Genomic DNA, 17,558 nt, shown 5'->3' with positions numbered 1-17,558 from the left:
GTGATCTAGACGAGCGTAAAATTGGAAATGCTTGCAGGAGTCCATGCCCAAAGTTTTCGCGGTTTAGAAAGCGATTGAAGAATAGCTATCTTCAGTTTGGGATGGATAGAAATTAAATACAAGAACCAAGATCGCGGATCTTATATGACATTCCAATGGGTTCGTTCATTCTCAATACAACTTCAGCGCCAAATATGAAAATACAAACAGTAGAAACTGCATTAAACAACCCGTTTTAAACTGCAGAATAATTGGGAATGTCTATCATCAATTGATTGCTTTAAGATTTTAGAGCTCTGAGATTTAGAACGGGTCAATTGAGATGATGATTACCATTTCTCTTGTAGATCCTTTTTTGGCTCTTAAGTCTTTTTAAGAATGACCGATTCAATTGAATACTTAGTGTGTGAACGCAAGTGGCATCAATTCAATTGAGGTATGCTGCCTCTGAGGTCAATCGGAGGAAAATGTGTCTCTGCTAATATGTAGCGTTTTTATACAATTTCAGAGAAGCTGAAGTATTTCGACTAACTGCTGTCTTTCATGGCAAGGATTCTATTCTTGACTTCCTGGAGCAAAGAACTCTGGGAAAATACTGTCAAATTTTCATTGGAAAATTTTCTCCGCAGTTTCAAGCGGAGAAAGTTATACTTAAATCTTACAATTTTGAGCGCTGAGCATCGGATATTAGAACTTGAAATCGATTTTTACCTTAAACTACATTCTTAAATTGCAAGTTCGTTTTCTGTTGTAGATCCAATTTGGTTTGAAATTTTCATGGCTGTACGCAATGTTTGCAAAATGCCCTCCTCTGCAATTTATCGCAATAATTTGTGCTTTTTGGTACAAAAGGCACCTTTTATCATTGATGGTTATATAGTTGGATTTAGTGTTTCAAAATTACCATTCTGACTTATAATTTTGTAAAAGAAGATTACTTTACATTACGTTTGGATGAAATTTCCAGAAAATATTTTTATTGAAGAAGAATCATGCAAAACTGGACACTCTTGCACTTTTAGCAACCTCAGAAGTCGTTTTCATAGAAATTATTTGCTTCAATGAAAAACAGAATTAAATGAGGTTAATCTCAGTCTTGACACACTCCCCAGGAATCAATGTAAAAAAAAAAAAAAAAAAAAAAAAAAAAAAACCGAGCAGACAGTCCCACTGTGAAATGTGATGTATGAAGTCAGTTAACTTGATTCCTCTTAGTCCTCAGTGCCTTGCACACAAATGCAAAACACGTTTAATGCTTGAGGCAAGAAAATACCTGATAGAGTCGACGTCAAATAAGTTTGTGCACTATTAGACTGCACCAAGAATTTGCAAAAATCTGCCATTGATTTTTAAATTTACTTTAAACCCTAAACTGTAGACAGCTTATCTTCTGTTGCACTCTAAAAGTGCATAAAATTATTTAGAGTGGGCTCAACCGATTTAGATTTATAATTAAAAATTTGATTCAATAACATCAGCTGTTGGGGGGAAAAATTATTCTTCGAAAACTGAAGGAAAATGCTAAGGAATTCAGTGAAATTTCGAGATTTTTTGATATGATGTTCCTTATGACCATCTGAATAAAGGCCTTTTGAAAACAAACTGTCCACGCAGCAATTTCGAGGAAATGGGGTCTGAGAAGTGCGCTTATCACCAGTTAAAAACGCTTCATCGAATAAGGAAATACAGGTGATCAAGGAGTAACCTTGTTTTCCCTTGTCTCATGCTGGCCGGGGAGACAAGACGGACAACGGACAGCATTCGAAACAATAAACCCCAATCCCATCTTCAACTCAGCGACCTTGCCATTTCTTTATATGATATCACATGTTAAATTACTGAGCAATGCACCTTTCAGACGCGATTTCCTAGAAATAGGCACAAAAGAGATTTCATTTCAAAGGCTTATAGTACTCAGGAAACAATACAGAGCATCATTGAAGAAAAAAAAATCTCGAAATTTAGCCGGCGTCGAAGTTCTTTGTATAGTATATAGATAGCCGTTTGGCTGATCTGCCATCCAACTAAATGATTCTGACAAAAAGGGATGAGATGAGAGTCAATGATGATACAAGAGGTACATAATTATTCAAAACTTTATTATATGGTTGGAAATAAGTTGGCAGCAGATAGCTTATTCCAGTGAAAAATCTGACATTACGAAAAAATAAAAAATAATGAAAGAAACGAAACTTTCAGATGGCCAAAGCCGACTTCATAATTTGTCTTTTTTTTAAATTCAAGAATATACATGAAATGATAAAATGTACAAATAACAGAAATGAATAACTGACAGTCAACAGCACTGAATTCAAATCTATCTAATTAAATAAACTGCAACATATCTCTAAAAATAATTTGAATTTGCTTCAGGGTTTATTTACAAGTATGCCAAAAAATAAAAAGAAAGAAAGAAAGAATCCAAAAGGCACTGAATTGACCTTTGAAACAAGACAAAACATGAAAAATTTAATAGGTACTCATTTCTTTTGAGAATAGATATGGCTGGAACATGCTATTCAGTGCTAAAACAATCCAAATCAAAAGCAGTGAGATGAACGAAGGAAAGAATCGATAAAGTAAAACAACAGTTCGTGTTATTGGCTGAATTGAAAAAATAAACCTTATAAAAAAAATTCTGTAATTTTATCATTACTTATTATTATGCATTGATGAAACAAAGAATCATATCATATAAATACAAGGTAGATATTCTACTACTAACTAATTACGACCAATTTATTAAAAAAATAAAACAAAAAAAATATCTTATCTTTATACAGCAAATTCAGCACCAAAAACGGAAAACAGCTCATCAAAGACTAAAGGACAATAAACTTTACAATCTTGCGAGAGGAAATTGACGTCTTGGTACAAAACTAAAAACTATGAGTACGGTCATAAAAATGCTCAATGACTTACATGTCTAGAAATAAAATAGGGTATTACAAAATAAGAAAATGAATAATACAGTACAATTTTCCAAGATGAAAATTATCCAAGAAAAAAATCAACAGTGACGGTCATAATTTTTTAGCACTTATCTCTGAGGCTCATGAAAAGTGACATAATAAAAATTGCTCAAAAATGAATACAGCTTGCTTGCAAGACACAAAATGTGTATGAAAGGCTGTCTTGAGGGCATGTCATAGTGCCAAGATACCGTGATACCAAAGAAAAAAAATATCTTATCCTGCCACGATATCAAATAAAAATGAGTTATTTGCTGCTCACCAATTCTTCATAATAGGTATTCTGGGAGGTGTAATTAGCATAGCCTGTGCGGCAGCCAGTGAGATGATAAACAATAACAATGCAATGCATGCTTCATTCATATTAATCAAATGCTCCCAGAAAAAAGTATATCAAAAGAAACAAAAGGCACAAATTACTTTAGAAAGTAAAAAAAAAGATGCCGACACCATGGAGAGCAACTTTTGAAAACTTTAATGTTTACAGATGACAATTGAAAATCTGCAGTTTATAATTTTTTTTACTTAAAATTTTTTCATGGCCTTCTTAAAAAATATGTACTTCAATTCCTTGCATAGAAAGAAAGAAAAAAAACTGAAGTTAACTCTGAAACAGAGGAAAAAAATATACTGCAAAAATAAATTATTTAAAGATTTTGTAAAATCAACTATCCATTACTGTCTAGATTTGTAGAAATATAAAAGATTTACTCAACAAAATGTTTTAAAAACTGACAGAAACAAAAATGATACCTTGTTAATACAATAAAGAGTGCAGATAAATAAGTACATAACTTTCGCCGGATAAAAACTTAGATACAAACTTTTGAAAATCTGCAAACAGCAACTGAAGTTCAAAGAGCTAAAAAGCTCCAGTTTGAACAAAAATTAAGGATATGATATGCTTCTGGACAAAAATGCAACAATAACAGCAATCTTATAAAATAAAGAATAAAAACAATGACAACGAGTTATAAGTACGCTGATTGAAAATTACTGTTGAAAAAAATAACAGTATGTACAACCTAAAATAACAGAATAAATAAGTTGACAAAAGCTGCTAAGTATACCCTCAAGTTCATGATAAAAAAAGTAAGCTCTTTAAACTCAGGCTTCAGCGCACAAAATAATATAAACGCTATCACAGTATGTTCATAGAATGGCCACTGATTTCCCTTGATAATTTAAGGCATCATTTAATCGCTTCCTAAAAAGTGCGGAAAACCCTTAATTGAGATGACTTGCACATGTTTTCAGTGTGCAATGATGACTGTTCTAATATTATTGTTGTGTGTCGATTACAATGAAGAAACAAAAGCTTTCAGACCAGTCTTTCATTCGAATTTTAGATTTGAGAAGGGCTGACATGCCGAATTTAGTAAAATTCACTGGTAAAGAAAAATATGAAGGAAAACAATTATTCTGTTGAACTTAATAAAAAAGGATGTGCAAAGCTCATTGACACAGGGTGGATGGAAGGTTTAAAAAGATTATACCCCTCACACAACTTAAATTAAAGTATGATAGTTCAGCATTCCAAAAAGACAACAGAATTTTTTAATTAGGGTATAAAATTTGAATTAAAGCTACCTAAATCCGAAAAAACTGATCTGAGAAAAAAAAATTCAAACTTAGAAAATTGCTCATGGACACATGCAATTCTAACAGACCTAAATTAGGCACCCGGTGAACATTTTGGTGAAAATAATGGAGTAAAGGAAGCAGCACATTCAAACACTTGTTGTGTTGTAACTTGATAGGTTTTCTAAAGTCTTGTTGAATCCATCAGCCACAGGACCTTGCGGGGCATACAGTGCCGCAATCCCTTTGATACTAGTGGCCGAGCCAAAGACTAGGGCTAAAACTCCAAAAATGAGGACTAGGATATTCTTCCACACTATCCAATTGAAGGAGCCAAATCCAACGTCCCAATACGTCACGAATTCTATGAAAACAGGAATTATGAGCCCCAGGAGTGAGAAACAGAGGGCTCCGATTAGATTGATGAATGGGCCTATTGTTGGCACTGCAATAGCCAAGAACACTGGAACAGGGAGAAAAATGACTGTTATACAAGACAAATGTAAAAGAAAAACTGAGTCCATGACTCGATGTATTTGAGGACAAAAAACATGGCATACTTTTTGCTGAAACTCACATTGATGAGCAGCTACAGCCGTTCAGATCGTACAAATATTAAAAAAGCCCAAAGGAAAAACTTTGTACTTTGCAGTTGCAAGTCTTACGGAAGAGGAAAACAAAGGGCTGCACATTTCTGTTTCTATCACTCAAGTACCTCCGTGAAATGAAAATATTTGAATCATTTTGCAATCAATTTAATGCGATTAAATTTTCACCATGAAACTGCAATTTTTTCTTTAAATCATTTAGCTGATGAATGTCGATTTTATAAAATAAGTTTCATGCAGACAAAAGTAGGCAATATGCAATCAAATAAAAAATTGCAACTTGCCGATTCCAATTTTGCAGCAAAAAATTTCAATATAAGGAGCCCCTTCAATCAGTGAATAGGCAACAAAAACGACACCTCGATACAATAGCAATAATTTTACCACAAAATTGCAATTTATTGCAACCTGTCCTACTTGAGCATTTTTAGCATCCATAAGTATTGCATTAATAATGTGTTGATGCAATTGAATATAATTTCCAGACTCAGAGGTATGAAAGGGCATACCAATGAAGACTTAGAGAGCATTTTAGAGATTTCAGTCAATTGTTTTAGAGGATTTTTTAAGCCTGGTTTTTTTCCCCATGTGAATGAGGCAAAGGTGGTGGTGCCTTAAGCAGGGGGTTTACAACTAAAAACGGTTCAAGTATAGACTATTGATGGGTGCTTCCAGTTTTCACAAATGGGTCTCTGGAACCCGCAAAGATATTGTAAGAAATGATCCCTGCTCCAAACTTACAATTAGAACTATTACTTACCAGCTCCTGAAACAAGCACAGTTCTGACGATATAATTGTAGAATCTTTGTCTCTTCGGAAAGTAGCCCTTGACAGAATCCCAGCCAATTTCTAGGCATACGAAGAATTGAAGACCAAATGTGCAGAAAACAGCAATTGCTACGAAGATATTGGCAACTTGAGGAGCTCTGAAAGAGAAGAACAATTATTTTCATATTAATAGTTAATATGAATTGCAAGTGAATTTGTCAGGTAATTTAAAACTCACCTGAAAAACTTTTGAGGAGTCATTGACACTGGAGAAAATCAGAGTATACATTTTTTTTAAATAAATTGTTTCTCATGTTGTGCATTTCTAAGTGAATACATAAATTTTTCGAAATTTTTGGAATTTTTGGGGGAAATAGCAAGCAATAGTATTACTTACTTATTTTGAGATGAAATGGTCAAAATGAAGGAATAATAGAGCTTCTTCATGACCCAAACTTGCTAATATTACATCTTTTTTTTAAATCTTATCACAAGGTCAACTTAAAATTCCATCTAGACTCTAGACCTCATTTACATTTAGGTATCAAAATTTATAAACATAATTTGGGAGAAAAATAATATACAACTTTGCTCTGATGTATTTTTCCCGTTGATAAAGAGTGGTGCTTACATTTGTGTGATATCCAAGTTATTTGTGATGTTGTCTTGAGCAGCGTCTCCAAACTTGAGAAAACCAAGGAAACCTAGTAAGATGTAAATCATCGTAACTCCACTCATCCCTCGGTTAAGAACACCACAAATGCCAACGAAGTGTTGAGGAGTTTCCATGGCGTTTTCCAAAGGCATTATCTGTGTAATTTAGAAAAAAATCACTTAAGTTGCTGGGTGAACACATATTATAGCCTTAGAAGAGTGAGATTTGCCCACCTATCTGTATTTTTTTCTCATTTCAAGGACCATCTAATCTCCTTCATAATTACTTATTTCGAACTAATTTAAAAGGTATCAATGTGCTTGAATACCAGAGTTAGGTTAGTACTGACAATAATTTTTTCATGTTTCAGATCCTTTCTTACAACAAATTTCTCAGTAAATATCTGAAAAATAGACTGAATATTGCAAGTCCCACAGATACCAACGCCTCATTCCAGATACCTTTTAAAAGTAATTCATTGTGGGTACATATTATTATGCATTTTTAGCTGGAGGCTGAATAAAAGAAAAAGAGGCAGGAAAAAAAAATATAAATTGAAGGGATGCAGATGTGACCGCTTAGGCTCTTACTATACTTTAGAAAGATGCCTTTGCATCCATTCATGGAAAGAAAGAAATAAAATAAACATATGGGTAACTCAGTATGCAATGTTGCTAAAAGCTTCATAATGTATTTCTTGAAGGGAAAATGATCAAAAATACTTATAGTTTATTGTTTTTCTTTTAATTTTTTTTTATTTTTTTTTTTATATATTTTTTTTTTTTAAGAGAGCTTACGCACTCTAGATATGGGTCACTTGATACTTGATACTTTGAAAAATTCCAAGAATTTCCCTCTTTGTAAGTGCAGAAAATTTTCTCCAGGAATAAGAGCAGTATGTAGTTGGTTCATTATTCTTCAAAATTACGAGTATTATGATTTGAGATTTGCAAGGATTTTCATACTACGAACATGCCGCTTCTTACAGCGCTCCCGTACGCTCTGCAACACCCAACCGCCACTGTTAGCGATCCTGCCAGAGCTCCTCTGGCAAATTGCATCTCCTCATTTCCTGTCTTATTCCATTAATCCTCAATTTGACAAGGTGTCCTCTACGTTTTCTGCCAGGGGGAGACCCAATCCAGAACCTCCTTCAGCAACCTATCATCTGGCATCCTTTGCACATGCCCATACCAGACAAGCTATTTCGTGAAAATGTCATTGTTTTCGACGCCCATAATTTTTGATACTTTTTATATATTTCAACCATCTATCTGTGAAAAAAGCCCAGGACCTGTCGATCCATCTGAGTAGTTAAAAATACTTACCACACCAATGGCTTCGATGGCAAAGATAGTCGTACTAAAGAAATCAGGCAGGGTCTCCCAGGAGGCAAACTGCGGGCGCTCCCAGACACTTGGCAAGTCCCAAACAAGATACCAGAAAGTTATGCCCAGACCACCGGCCATGAGGAAGTTGGCCAGCATAGAAATCGGCGCTAAGTACTTCAGATTAGGGATCCAACTGAGCAGAATGAGAGGGACAAGCAGAACCGCTATGTAAAACCGTATGTCTGCATTGTAGTGAGAATGATGCTCTATCACCTGAAAACGTTAGTTTTTATTAGAATTGCGAAAGGAAACACACAAAAAGATGAGCACAACAACAAGATCAGAATAACAACAATTTTGGGTTTTTTTTTTTTTTTTTCTTGGAGGGGGGCCAAAAAAAAGGTCCTAAGAAAAACTGCAGACAGATTTCATACATTTATCAAATAATACAGTTACGATGAGTCCGCAGCTGCGACGAGAGCATCGTAAAGTTGCGACTCCGAACGACTCGCGCATTACTGTGAATGTGAGAAGTCAGCGCGCCTTCAGTCTGCGTGTGTATGCAATCCAGACAACTGTTGAGTTCAAATAGTTGCATCATCCGTCATCACCGGCGCGACCTATCGCATCGTCGCGTCGCGCTACCGTCGAGACCGACTGAAGACGCCCTGCTTTATTTCGATGTGAATCTCGAGAGAGGATAATGTAATTTAAAATTGTAACTTAAATATACGGCATGATAAGAGCGTAAACTTTTCCAGGAAAATTCCTGCGATGGCAATAAAAGAAAAAAAATTACAAACATTTTACGAGCAAATGATGGTTATTCTTTTCCTGGTGAAATTAAGTAGAATTTGACAAAAAAAAATTACATTAACCCAAACTGGGCTTAATTTCTGGCTATCAATAAACCCGCGTAAAAAGACCCCCCCCCCCCCCATGTTTTCCCATTTAATTACTTCCTACGTGCAACGATCATAGAGCAGCGAATGTTTTGTAAAAAAAAAAAAAAAAAACGAAAAAAAAAAAACAAAAAACAAAAAAAAAAACAAAAAAAAACAAAAAAAAAAAACAAAACAAAACAAAACAAAAAAAAACAAAAAAAAAACAGGTGGATTTTTACGAGGATTCACTAAAAATCGATCGTTTTACTTATATTCAAATGGTGAAAAACAGTGTTGTTGAACTTTTAAGAATCGCCACTGCGAAGCGGTAGATGCTAAAATTGAATACTGACTCAATTTTACTTACAATCTTGAAATTTTTGGCTATGATAACAGTGTAGACACTGCATGTTCCGAAGTACGCTAAGAATAGACCGAAGAGAATGGAGAATCTAGCCCATTTGGAGAATTTCCGGCCCCATGGAGGTCCGTTCGCAAAAGCAACCTCTCCCACATCTGCAAAGGTCATTGTAGTCACTTTCTTCCTATGATACAGCGAGTGTGCACATTTTACCTGAAAGCAGGAGAGCAATATGCTTGAGTTATATTTATGCATTAAAGACATTATTAAATTAATGAGAAAAAGAGAAAATACTTGCAAAGAAATACCCTATCCGTACCTACGACAGGAAAATCTTCGGACATCGGGCGAACGCCCGCTATGGGAGAACGTCGTATAAAGCCCTCAGGTGTTGCCAACCTGGGTGTCCTCAGGTGTGTCTTTTGACACGGATTTTCTGGGAAACGTGTAAATATTTTGCTTTCAATTTTTTTTCTATTCAAAGGAGCCCTATAACTACTTGCTAAATTCAAAAAGTCTAGGGCCCTCTTAAATCATCCAGTGAAGCTTTGGAGCATCACATCCGGATATCATGGGGCCAATCACCGGAAAAATCATAAGTTTTCCACGGCCTCCACGTAGATTTGGCGACCTGGTGTTTCGTGGAGGGGAGGTCCGTCCCCCATCTTTAGGGGTAAATATTTTGGACCCGGATGGGCCAATTTTTTGGTGGATTTTCTGAAGAAAATAGTGAATTTCTGTGAAAAGTACCCATTTTGAAACCCATTTCAGACATTTTAGATTAATTTGCGTAAAACATTGTGTGAAAATTTTTGAATCAAATATTCACAATTCTCTCAGTAAACTCGATTTTTATCGGAGGCAATTTGGCTACGTCTGAAGGTTCATACGGCGGTTTTCCTAAGCACGACAGCGATAATAAGTGCTCCTCTGGATCGGGTTTGTTGACATTGGACCAACTTTGGAGCTCCATGATAGCCTAAAACTGATGAACCAATCAGAGGGCGGCGGCGCAGAGATGGCAGTTCTCTCCCGTATACAGGTACTTACTTGATTTCTCGGAGGAGCTGCACTGAAAAAAAATTCTCGGTGCTTTTACCAAGGTCCGTTGGTACCTTTACCATCTCACTTTTTTTTACCAATTATTGGTAATCTTACCAAGACAGACTGGTAAGCTTACCTAAAAAACCGGTATTTTTACTGTTTTTTTTTCAGGTAAGAATACCACTTTCATTGGTAATCGATTCCCGGTGGCTTTGCCATTTTATCTCGGTAATTCTACCACAGTCGATAAAAAATATTGGCGTTTTTACCGGGGCTCAGTAAAATTACCGAGAAAGTCAATAATTTTACCGAGATTTCTCGGTAAAATTACCAATTTCATAAATGGTAATTTTACCAAGAAAAAACTGGGATCAAATAGAACCCTGAATTCTTGGTAATTTTACCCTTTCCTTAATAAACACACCGAGATTTTTTTTTCAGTGTGTATGAAATGGACTGAGTTAAGCAGAAAGGAACCAACCCACATTTTGGAAAAAATTGAGTTATGAATGGTTTTGAACTCAACCACTACTCTACTATCTATCGCCAAAAATTCAAAGTTTTTGTTGGAGCAAATTTTGTAGAAATTGAACTTGGAGTTTATCTTTTACATTGAGTCTTATGCAGGAGCCAAACTTGAAACCTCTTTTTCTGGGTTCGATCCCGATGTGGCTTGGTTCCTTTCTGTTTAACTCCGTCCAAATAGGAACGTACTCTTGTGTTGGGTGCTTACCAGGACGTATGAGCAATGGGTGCAGACGAGAGAGACGATGATGGTGGCGAAGATGCCGGTGATCATGCCTGCGTTCTTGAAGGCGGCCGGCATGGCCAGGATCCCGGTGCCGAGGGAGGCCTTGAGGAGATGGGTGAGCGTCTCGCCGTCGGTGGTGGCGTGGTCTAGCTTCCGCTCCTTGAACGGGTCCCAGTAGCCCTTCTCGTGGTGCCCGGTCCCTGCGGGGGCCTCCGCGTCCCGCGGCCGTGTCGGCAGCACTTGCACTTTGTACCTGTCAACATGCAAACCACCTTCAATCTCCACCACACCCACCCCAGGGGTATCATCCTGTATCGCGCCAAACGTTTGAGACGTTTTTACGATACGTAGTTTGGGAGTTTCACAGTCCGCTATGTGAAAATGCAAGGAATTTGCAGTGCTTCCATTTCTATGTCCGTCAAAAGTTCCGAAATTCGGGACCTTTTTGTTCCAATTTCTCTCACTCCATGACCGTCAAAAGTCCGAGACTCTTAATAGATTATTTCAAAAGTTCCGGAAAATGCAAAAGATCCGGAACATTTAGGGAATCTCGAAAGTTCCGAAATTCGGAACTAGTTCCAGGAAAGAGGAGCACTAGAGATTTGTTTGCTAAATGGTTCTTTTTGATTTTATTTATTTCAAAAAGTTCCTTTTAGCATCACTGAAAAAAAAATATTGGTAGAATTTACCATTCCTTCACGCCTCATTGCACACAGCGTCAACTTAGAGTCAATTCTGTCAGAAGAAAGGTAGACTTTACTATATACTGGTACAGGTTACCATTCCTCTGGCAGAATCGACTTGAAGAATGGTGGAATTTACCATTCCTTCACGCTGTGTGAAATACAGCGTGAATGCATGATAAATTCTACCAATATTTTTTTCCAGTGTAAGCACTGATGTCCAATGTAATAGGGATTCATTCATTTATTTACTGGGTCAATAGACTGCGGAGGAGAGAAGAAAATCACAACAACGTCACGGGTAATGACACAAATACCGAGACGGGCTGGGAGCGCATTATTTTGTTTGGATTAGACGATAGAAATGACGGAATGCCGTCTTGGACGTCATCGGTAGCTACATTGATGATCTGTCAAAGATGACCTGGATGGATCCCTCTCAAAAAAGGATGCGGAAAAATGGGAGTAGGAGGTTGAAAGGGAGAGGGAGTGGAATAATGCCAAATGGCAGCAAGTTGTCCACCGCATGAGCTTTGAACCAGGCCCTTTTGAATGCCTCTGAGCTCCAGAGCTTATCGGCGTTGTCAATTTAATCGAAGTCAGGGCGAAAGTTACATAATTAAGTTGTGCATACATGAGAGTATATCGCTGGTGAAACTGCCAGACCACGTATCTCGTTTGCGCGGTGTTTAAAAATCTCTGCTCCAGATTTATTTTTAAGAAGGAGAAAAATCAATGTCATTTCCTGAAATTTTCCCTGGTAAAAATTGGCAGTAGAATCTGTGTTCCAAATTACCATAGACCTACAGCCGGCTGTAAGATTTCCAATAGCTTCTATAGCCTTTTATAGCCGATGGCGATTAAGCAACAGCCTGGCAATAAAGTGTATGCTAAACGTCACTAATTACGGATGCTAGGACTTAGTAAGTTTTTGGACTACCGCTCTCTTTTTTGGCCGTAGTATCTTGATTTATTTTCCGAGGAAAGCTCCGTACTTTTGAAGGATGCCTGCCATTCCCAATATGTTGGAGCTCCTTCAATTTCGTATGATACTGTGCAATACCTCTGGTGTGAAATAGTTGCGTCAAGCGCCGTGGTACGCTGCGGCGCGGCGGGCGGGCAGCCAGCGCAAAACGCGCACTGGCGCCTACAAACCTAACAGGGATACTTCACGCATTGCGCAATGCGTGAAGTATCCCTGTTAGGTTTGTAGGCGCCAGTGCGCCGCTTTGGGTTAGGCTCTAATATTTAATCTCGTGGAGTCAACGTTTCTTAACTCATGACTTTGAAATGTTTGCACACTCTGTATGGATTATTCTCATTTTAATTGATGAAAAAAAACATGTAGTAAAGGAAAATATAATGTGCGTTTTGTGAATATTAAGGTGATTCCGTACAAACTTAATGATTTACAAAGCACACGAATTTCTGCACAATTTCTTATAGCCTTTTATAGCCGATGGCGAAAAAGCAACAGCCAGGCGAAAAAGCAACAGCCAGGCGATAAAGTGTAAAGCCCGGCGATAGGAACTATAGCCCGGCTGTATAATTTTTCATCGCTTCGTGTAGCCCGGCTGTATAATTTTTCATCGCTTCGTGTAGCCCGGCCGTATGATTTTTGTCCACTTTCTACAGCCAGCTATATGATTTTCTATCGCCTTCTTCAGTCGGCTATAAGAACGCCTATGGTATTTAGAAACGCAGCTCCTACCGCCAATTTTTACCAGGGTTCACAAAGTTCACTTCGCACAGAGAGGGAAAAACATGGAGGTTTTCAAGAATTGGCATTGAGTAGTTTCCCATTTAAAAAAAATAATGCCTTTGCCTTTTTGCCTTTGTGTTTGGTATTTTTGGCACTTGCAAATCATTGTAGGTAATCCCTTCGAAAAATGCAATGCTTTAGTATCGATCGAGTTTTGCTGGATCGTAAAAATTATCATTTTGGGATGTCATATCTCCCTTACAATCACATTGTAAACTGTGAGAGGCCTCTTTAAGGGAAGGAACTGCCGGAACTGTCCAAGGATCGGCTATGAGACCGCACTTGACAGGTTTCAGATACTTTATCCAATTGGAAAAGTTTTCCGACCGGGGAAAAATAATATTCCCACCTTTTTTTAAAAGAGCTGTTAAGACTTCGACGGAAAAATCTTGGCGAACGATCTAGATGGCGGAGACTCAGAATAGACTTTCCCTCCTTTTCCTTATTACATTCGGGCCGTGATCCGAGCTTTCGTAAATCGTTAGCCGTAAAAGCTCATTTTCCCACGCGGGACAAAATAATAATGGTTTTACGTCATAGATAACCTAACAGTCTTGTCCCATCAACAGTTCAGCTATGAGAAACCTCGCTTTGAACATTCTGGAGTGCCGGTAGATACGTTGTTTCTCTGGAACTTCCGATACTGATGGATCACGTTAGTCTGATGACATTCAATTAATTCAACGTTCGGGAAATGTTTGTGGGCGGGAGGAGAAATCTTCCGTGCTGAGCTGAAACGTCGTATGATACATCGAATGTCGCCAAGTTCCCGAGATAAAATATTTACATTCCGGGAACAAAGGATATTACTGATGCGAAATTAAAGAGACATTTTTCTGATTCAGAGGAGAACGCATTTGAAGGTGAAAGGTTCGATGAAAGCTTTCGATACGAATACATTTTGAACCCGACCAGTAAAGCGAAATAATGAGCTCTGATACATTGATTTTCAAAGTGACAGGTACTCGAGACGATCATGTTCTGAACTTTCCGAAAATGCTATGGAGGTTTTTCATTTACGAGGCAATTCAAACGTTACGTGAGTATTGTTCCTCAAAATCTTCAGTTACATTAAATTGAAATGTGATTAAAATTTTATAAGAAATTCAAAAGTAAAGACTCACAATTTTGCAGAGTTGAATAATACATTTTCTCCAAAAACTTTAAAAAATACTACATTCAATAGCGAACATGGGCGAAAATGAAATCACGAAATCTACTTGGCCCCCTCCAGAAAATTTGAGAAATTGCACTTAATAAGTACGAGAAAGACCTTTTATCTCCGAAATTGTACTTCGATCAACTTATCGAATAGTTCAGCTCGAAATTGCTCTAGAGACGACTCAAAATTTTAAAACTTTCCTCCGTACCCCTTTTGTCAGAGAAGTCTCCGACTTACTTGTGGGGTGTCTTTCTGTGCTCCTGCAGACCCCTCTTAAGGAACTGTCTTTCTGCCCCCACCCCGACAAAAAGTTCCTATGGTTCCGCTCATGATTTCGCATACAAAAATTTCAAAGAAAAAAAGACACAAGTTTTAAAGAAAATTTGTGTTTTGTTGGAAGAAAATTGACAACGTCTGAATGCTCATAAGGCGTTTTTCTAAGCAGTAATCGAGCGATTGGCGTCGAACTTCGTGGAGTATTCTGCCGTGCTACGGAAAAACGCCGTAAAAGCCTTTAGACGTTGCCAGATTAACTTCAATAAAAACCGAATTTTCTAGAAAAATTGCGAACATTTTTCTTCAAATTTTAATCTCGATTTGATCTAAAATATCTGAGCATTTCAAATAGAAATTTGAGTTTTTCCCCTCAAAAATACATGTTTTATCCAGAGAAATTCGGCAACTTTCACATGTTCATACGGCATTTTTCCTTGGCATGACAGTATTGCTTCCATGCGGCACTTGCAGTACAAATAGGGATTACATTGTAGGGATAAGGGTGCAGGGCTACAGGGCGGCGGGGAAGGGATATAAATAGCAGCGCCTCGTTCGGATTGTTAAAAGTGTCGTGCACATTGCACCCAAAGGCCGTTGGACGTTGACGTCTCGACGTCATTGCACCAAGAAGCCGCACAGTGGTAGGGTTATTCTTGTCGCTCGAGTTCCACTCTACTCTACGTAGAGAGGGTTGTGCGGGTCAGGGAACTGTCAGAGAACTGAACTGCATTTTGCAATTTGGAGCTATAAATTCTGGCTCATCTGAAAAAAACACTTATGTGCATAGGGAAACTAATGGCACAGACGTTGTTTTTAAACCGGGCTAGAATCTATAGTTCCAAATTGCAAAATGTAGTCCAACTATAATAGAGGGGCTAGAGGACAAAGGGCATGAGTGAAGTTTTTAGTATTTCGAGAGCAGTGGCGTGGCGTGAATTGCGATGTATCGATTGTTCTGACATTTAAACCTATGGTAAAGAATCGATTATTAAGGTGTTCGCTGCGAACGAGCCTGTTTATCGATCCTTTTCCATAGGTTTAAATGGCATAACAATCGATCCGTCGCGAAGCACGCCACGCCACTGTTCGAAAGATGTGTCTAGAGTTTTTTTACAACGAAAGAAAAAAAAGACGGAAAGAAAATTCGAACTCAAATTTCGATGCTCAAAAATTTGATTTTACTGGTAAAATTTCACAGAATGTGTTTCAGAATTCGATTTGGTTGAAATTACTGATACCTCAATTTTTGTCAGAAAATGAACTTATGCGGTTTATCCTCCAAATTCCTTAGTTATGATGAGGAATTGTCACCTTTAATCAAGAAAGAACAATACAAAAAATAGCTAAAATGATACATCCAAATGAATTTACACCATTTTATAAAATTTAAGATAAAAAAAATAGAATGAATAATTCCAAAGTAGGTACGATGAAATTATGCAATCCGATCAAGATAACCATTTTTATAATTTTTGATGGTTTAATTAAAAAAAAAAAATCTGATAAAGAGGTGACTAATAATTTGACAAGTATTGATGTTATTTTAACATTATCTTTTACGTCGGTACATACCATTACTATATTGCATGATTATTATGTTATAGTTTAAAAGTTCTTTTTTTGTCTCGTTGGCTGACATATTACCTCTCAAAATTAGTCACCTCACACATCGTTGAAAAAAAGAAAAAAAATAGTGTAAGAAAATGCACTGAAAGGAGATTCGAGTGGACAAATAAAATTAAAGAAAGGGGGAGAAAGACTTACTTTGCTGATGATCCATCTTTGTTAGATCCATCTTGGGGAAGGAAGGTGTCGAGCTCAGTGGCCTGCGGCTCGCCTGTGCTTGGCTCCTGGAAAAACGAAAACTGAATTACGTCTAGCTCGGACATACGCAACTTGCTTTGGAATTGACCGAAATTGCGCGCTGACCACCGCTGCGCTATGCTGATGCAGCTGAAATCCCGGCTGAAAAGCTGAAATCACTCGATTGCGTAATTGTTGCGGCGCACTACCGAGATATTGTTGTGCTTTCAGACCTTGTTTTACAGAAAAGTGCAAGTCTAAACAACAAACTGAAGAACGCGGAAAAACTGTCATGCAAGAGCGAAAACTTGAAATTATATACTTGTAGTTTTTGGTTAGATGTTTAGAACGAAAACCTCCCACATTGCAAAAAACTTAGCGGCAATACTGTCGTAATATTATTTCACAGATAAAAAAAGATATTTTGAAGGTTTACTGATTCAATATCACCTGAAACTATTCAGTATTCACAGCAATGCCGTTGGATATGGTGTCTGGCATTATGCACTTATGCAGTATCTTTTCCCCCGATTTTTGAGGGCAAATCACTGATGAAAATCAAGGGTTTATTTTCACTTTCCCTCAGATGCTTTCACAGGGGGAAAAAAACTCATTGGATCTAGAGTCCAGACTCTTGAAAACATTGACAAGAAAAAGGACTCTTGATTCAATCAGATTTAAGCTTACATCAAGAACCAAGCCTCTTAATTTGAGCGGATTTCCTTTTGATTTAATTGCTTAAATCTGATTGAATCAAGAGTCCTTTTTCTTGTCAATGTTTTCAAGAGTCTGGACTCTAGATCCAATGTGTTTTTTTTTCCAGTGTTGGAATTTTCATCTAAGTTAAACATGTATTGATCTTTTCTTATTCAGGGTTTGCTCACAATGAACTATGTAGCATAATGAGGAATGTGCA

At 37.3% G+C, this 17,558-nt stretch overlaps 1 protein-coding gene across 4 annotated transcripts in view; it reads right to left on the bottom strand.

The window, feature by feature from the left end:
* Positions 1 to 2,078: 2,078 nt before the first annotated feature.
* path (solute carrier family 36 member pathetic) overlaps positions 2,079 to 17,558 on the bottom strand; it is an 81,645-nt gene continuing 66,165 nt past the window's right edge. For 2 of the 4 annotated variants that reach the window (XM_072296989.1, XM_072296990.1), the window contains 7 exons: positions 16,604 to 16,689; positions 10,939 to 11,201; positions 9,168 to 9,374; positions 7,914 to 8,189; positions 6,562 to 6,740; positions 5,922 to 6,088; positions 2,079 to 5,016 (listed from right to left, as the gene is read on the bottom strand). In XM_072296989.1, the coding sequence (XP_072153090.1) occupies positions 4,703 to 5,016; positions 5,922 to 6,088; positions 6,562 to 6,740; positions 7,914 to 8,189; positions 9,168 to 9,374; positions 10,939 to 11,201; positions 16,604 to 16,634 (1,437 nt within the window). In that variant the 5' untranslated portion in view covers positions 16,635 to 16,689 and the 3' untranslated portion in view covers positions 2,079 to 4,702. Of the gene's footprint in view, positions 5,017 to 5,921; positions 6,089 to 6,561; positions 6,741 to 7,913; positions 8,190 to 9,167; positions 9,375 to 10,938; positions 11,210 to 16,603; positions 16,690 to 17,558 lie in introns of all 4 variants that reach the window. The other 2 variants (XM_019040618.2, XM_019040611.2) reach the window with 1 other exon arrangement.

Source organism: Bemisia tabaci, chromosome 2 (genome assembly GCF_918797505.1).
Source record: "Bemisia tabaci chromosome 2, PGI_BMITA_v3".
Lineage (NCBI taxonomy): Eukaryota > Metazoa > Arthropoda > Insecta > Hemiptera > Aleyrodidae > Bemisia > Bemisia tabaci.
Note: the sequence above shows the minus strand (reverse complement) of the source record. Positions and strands in the feature narration are given on the sequence as shown.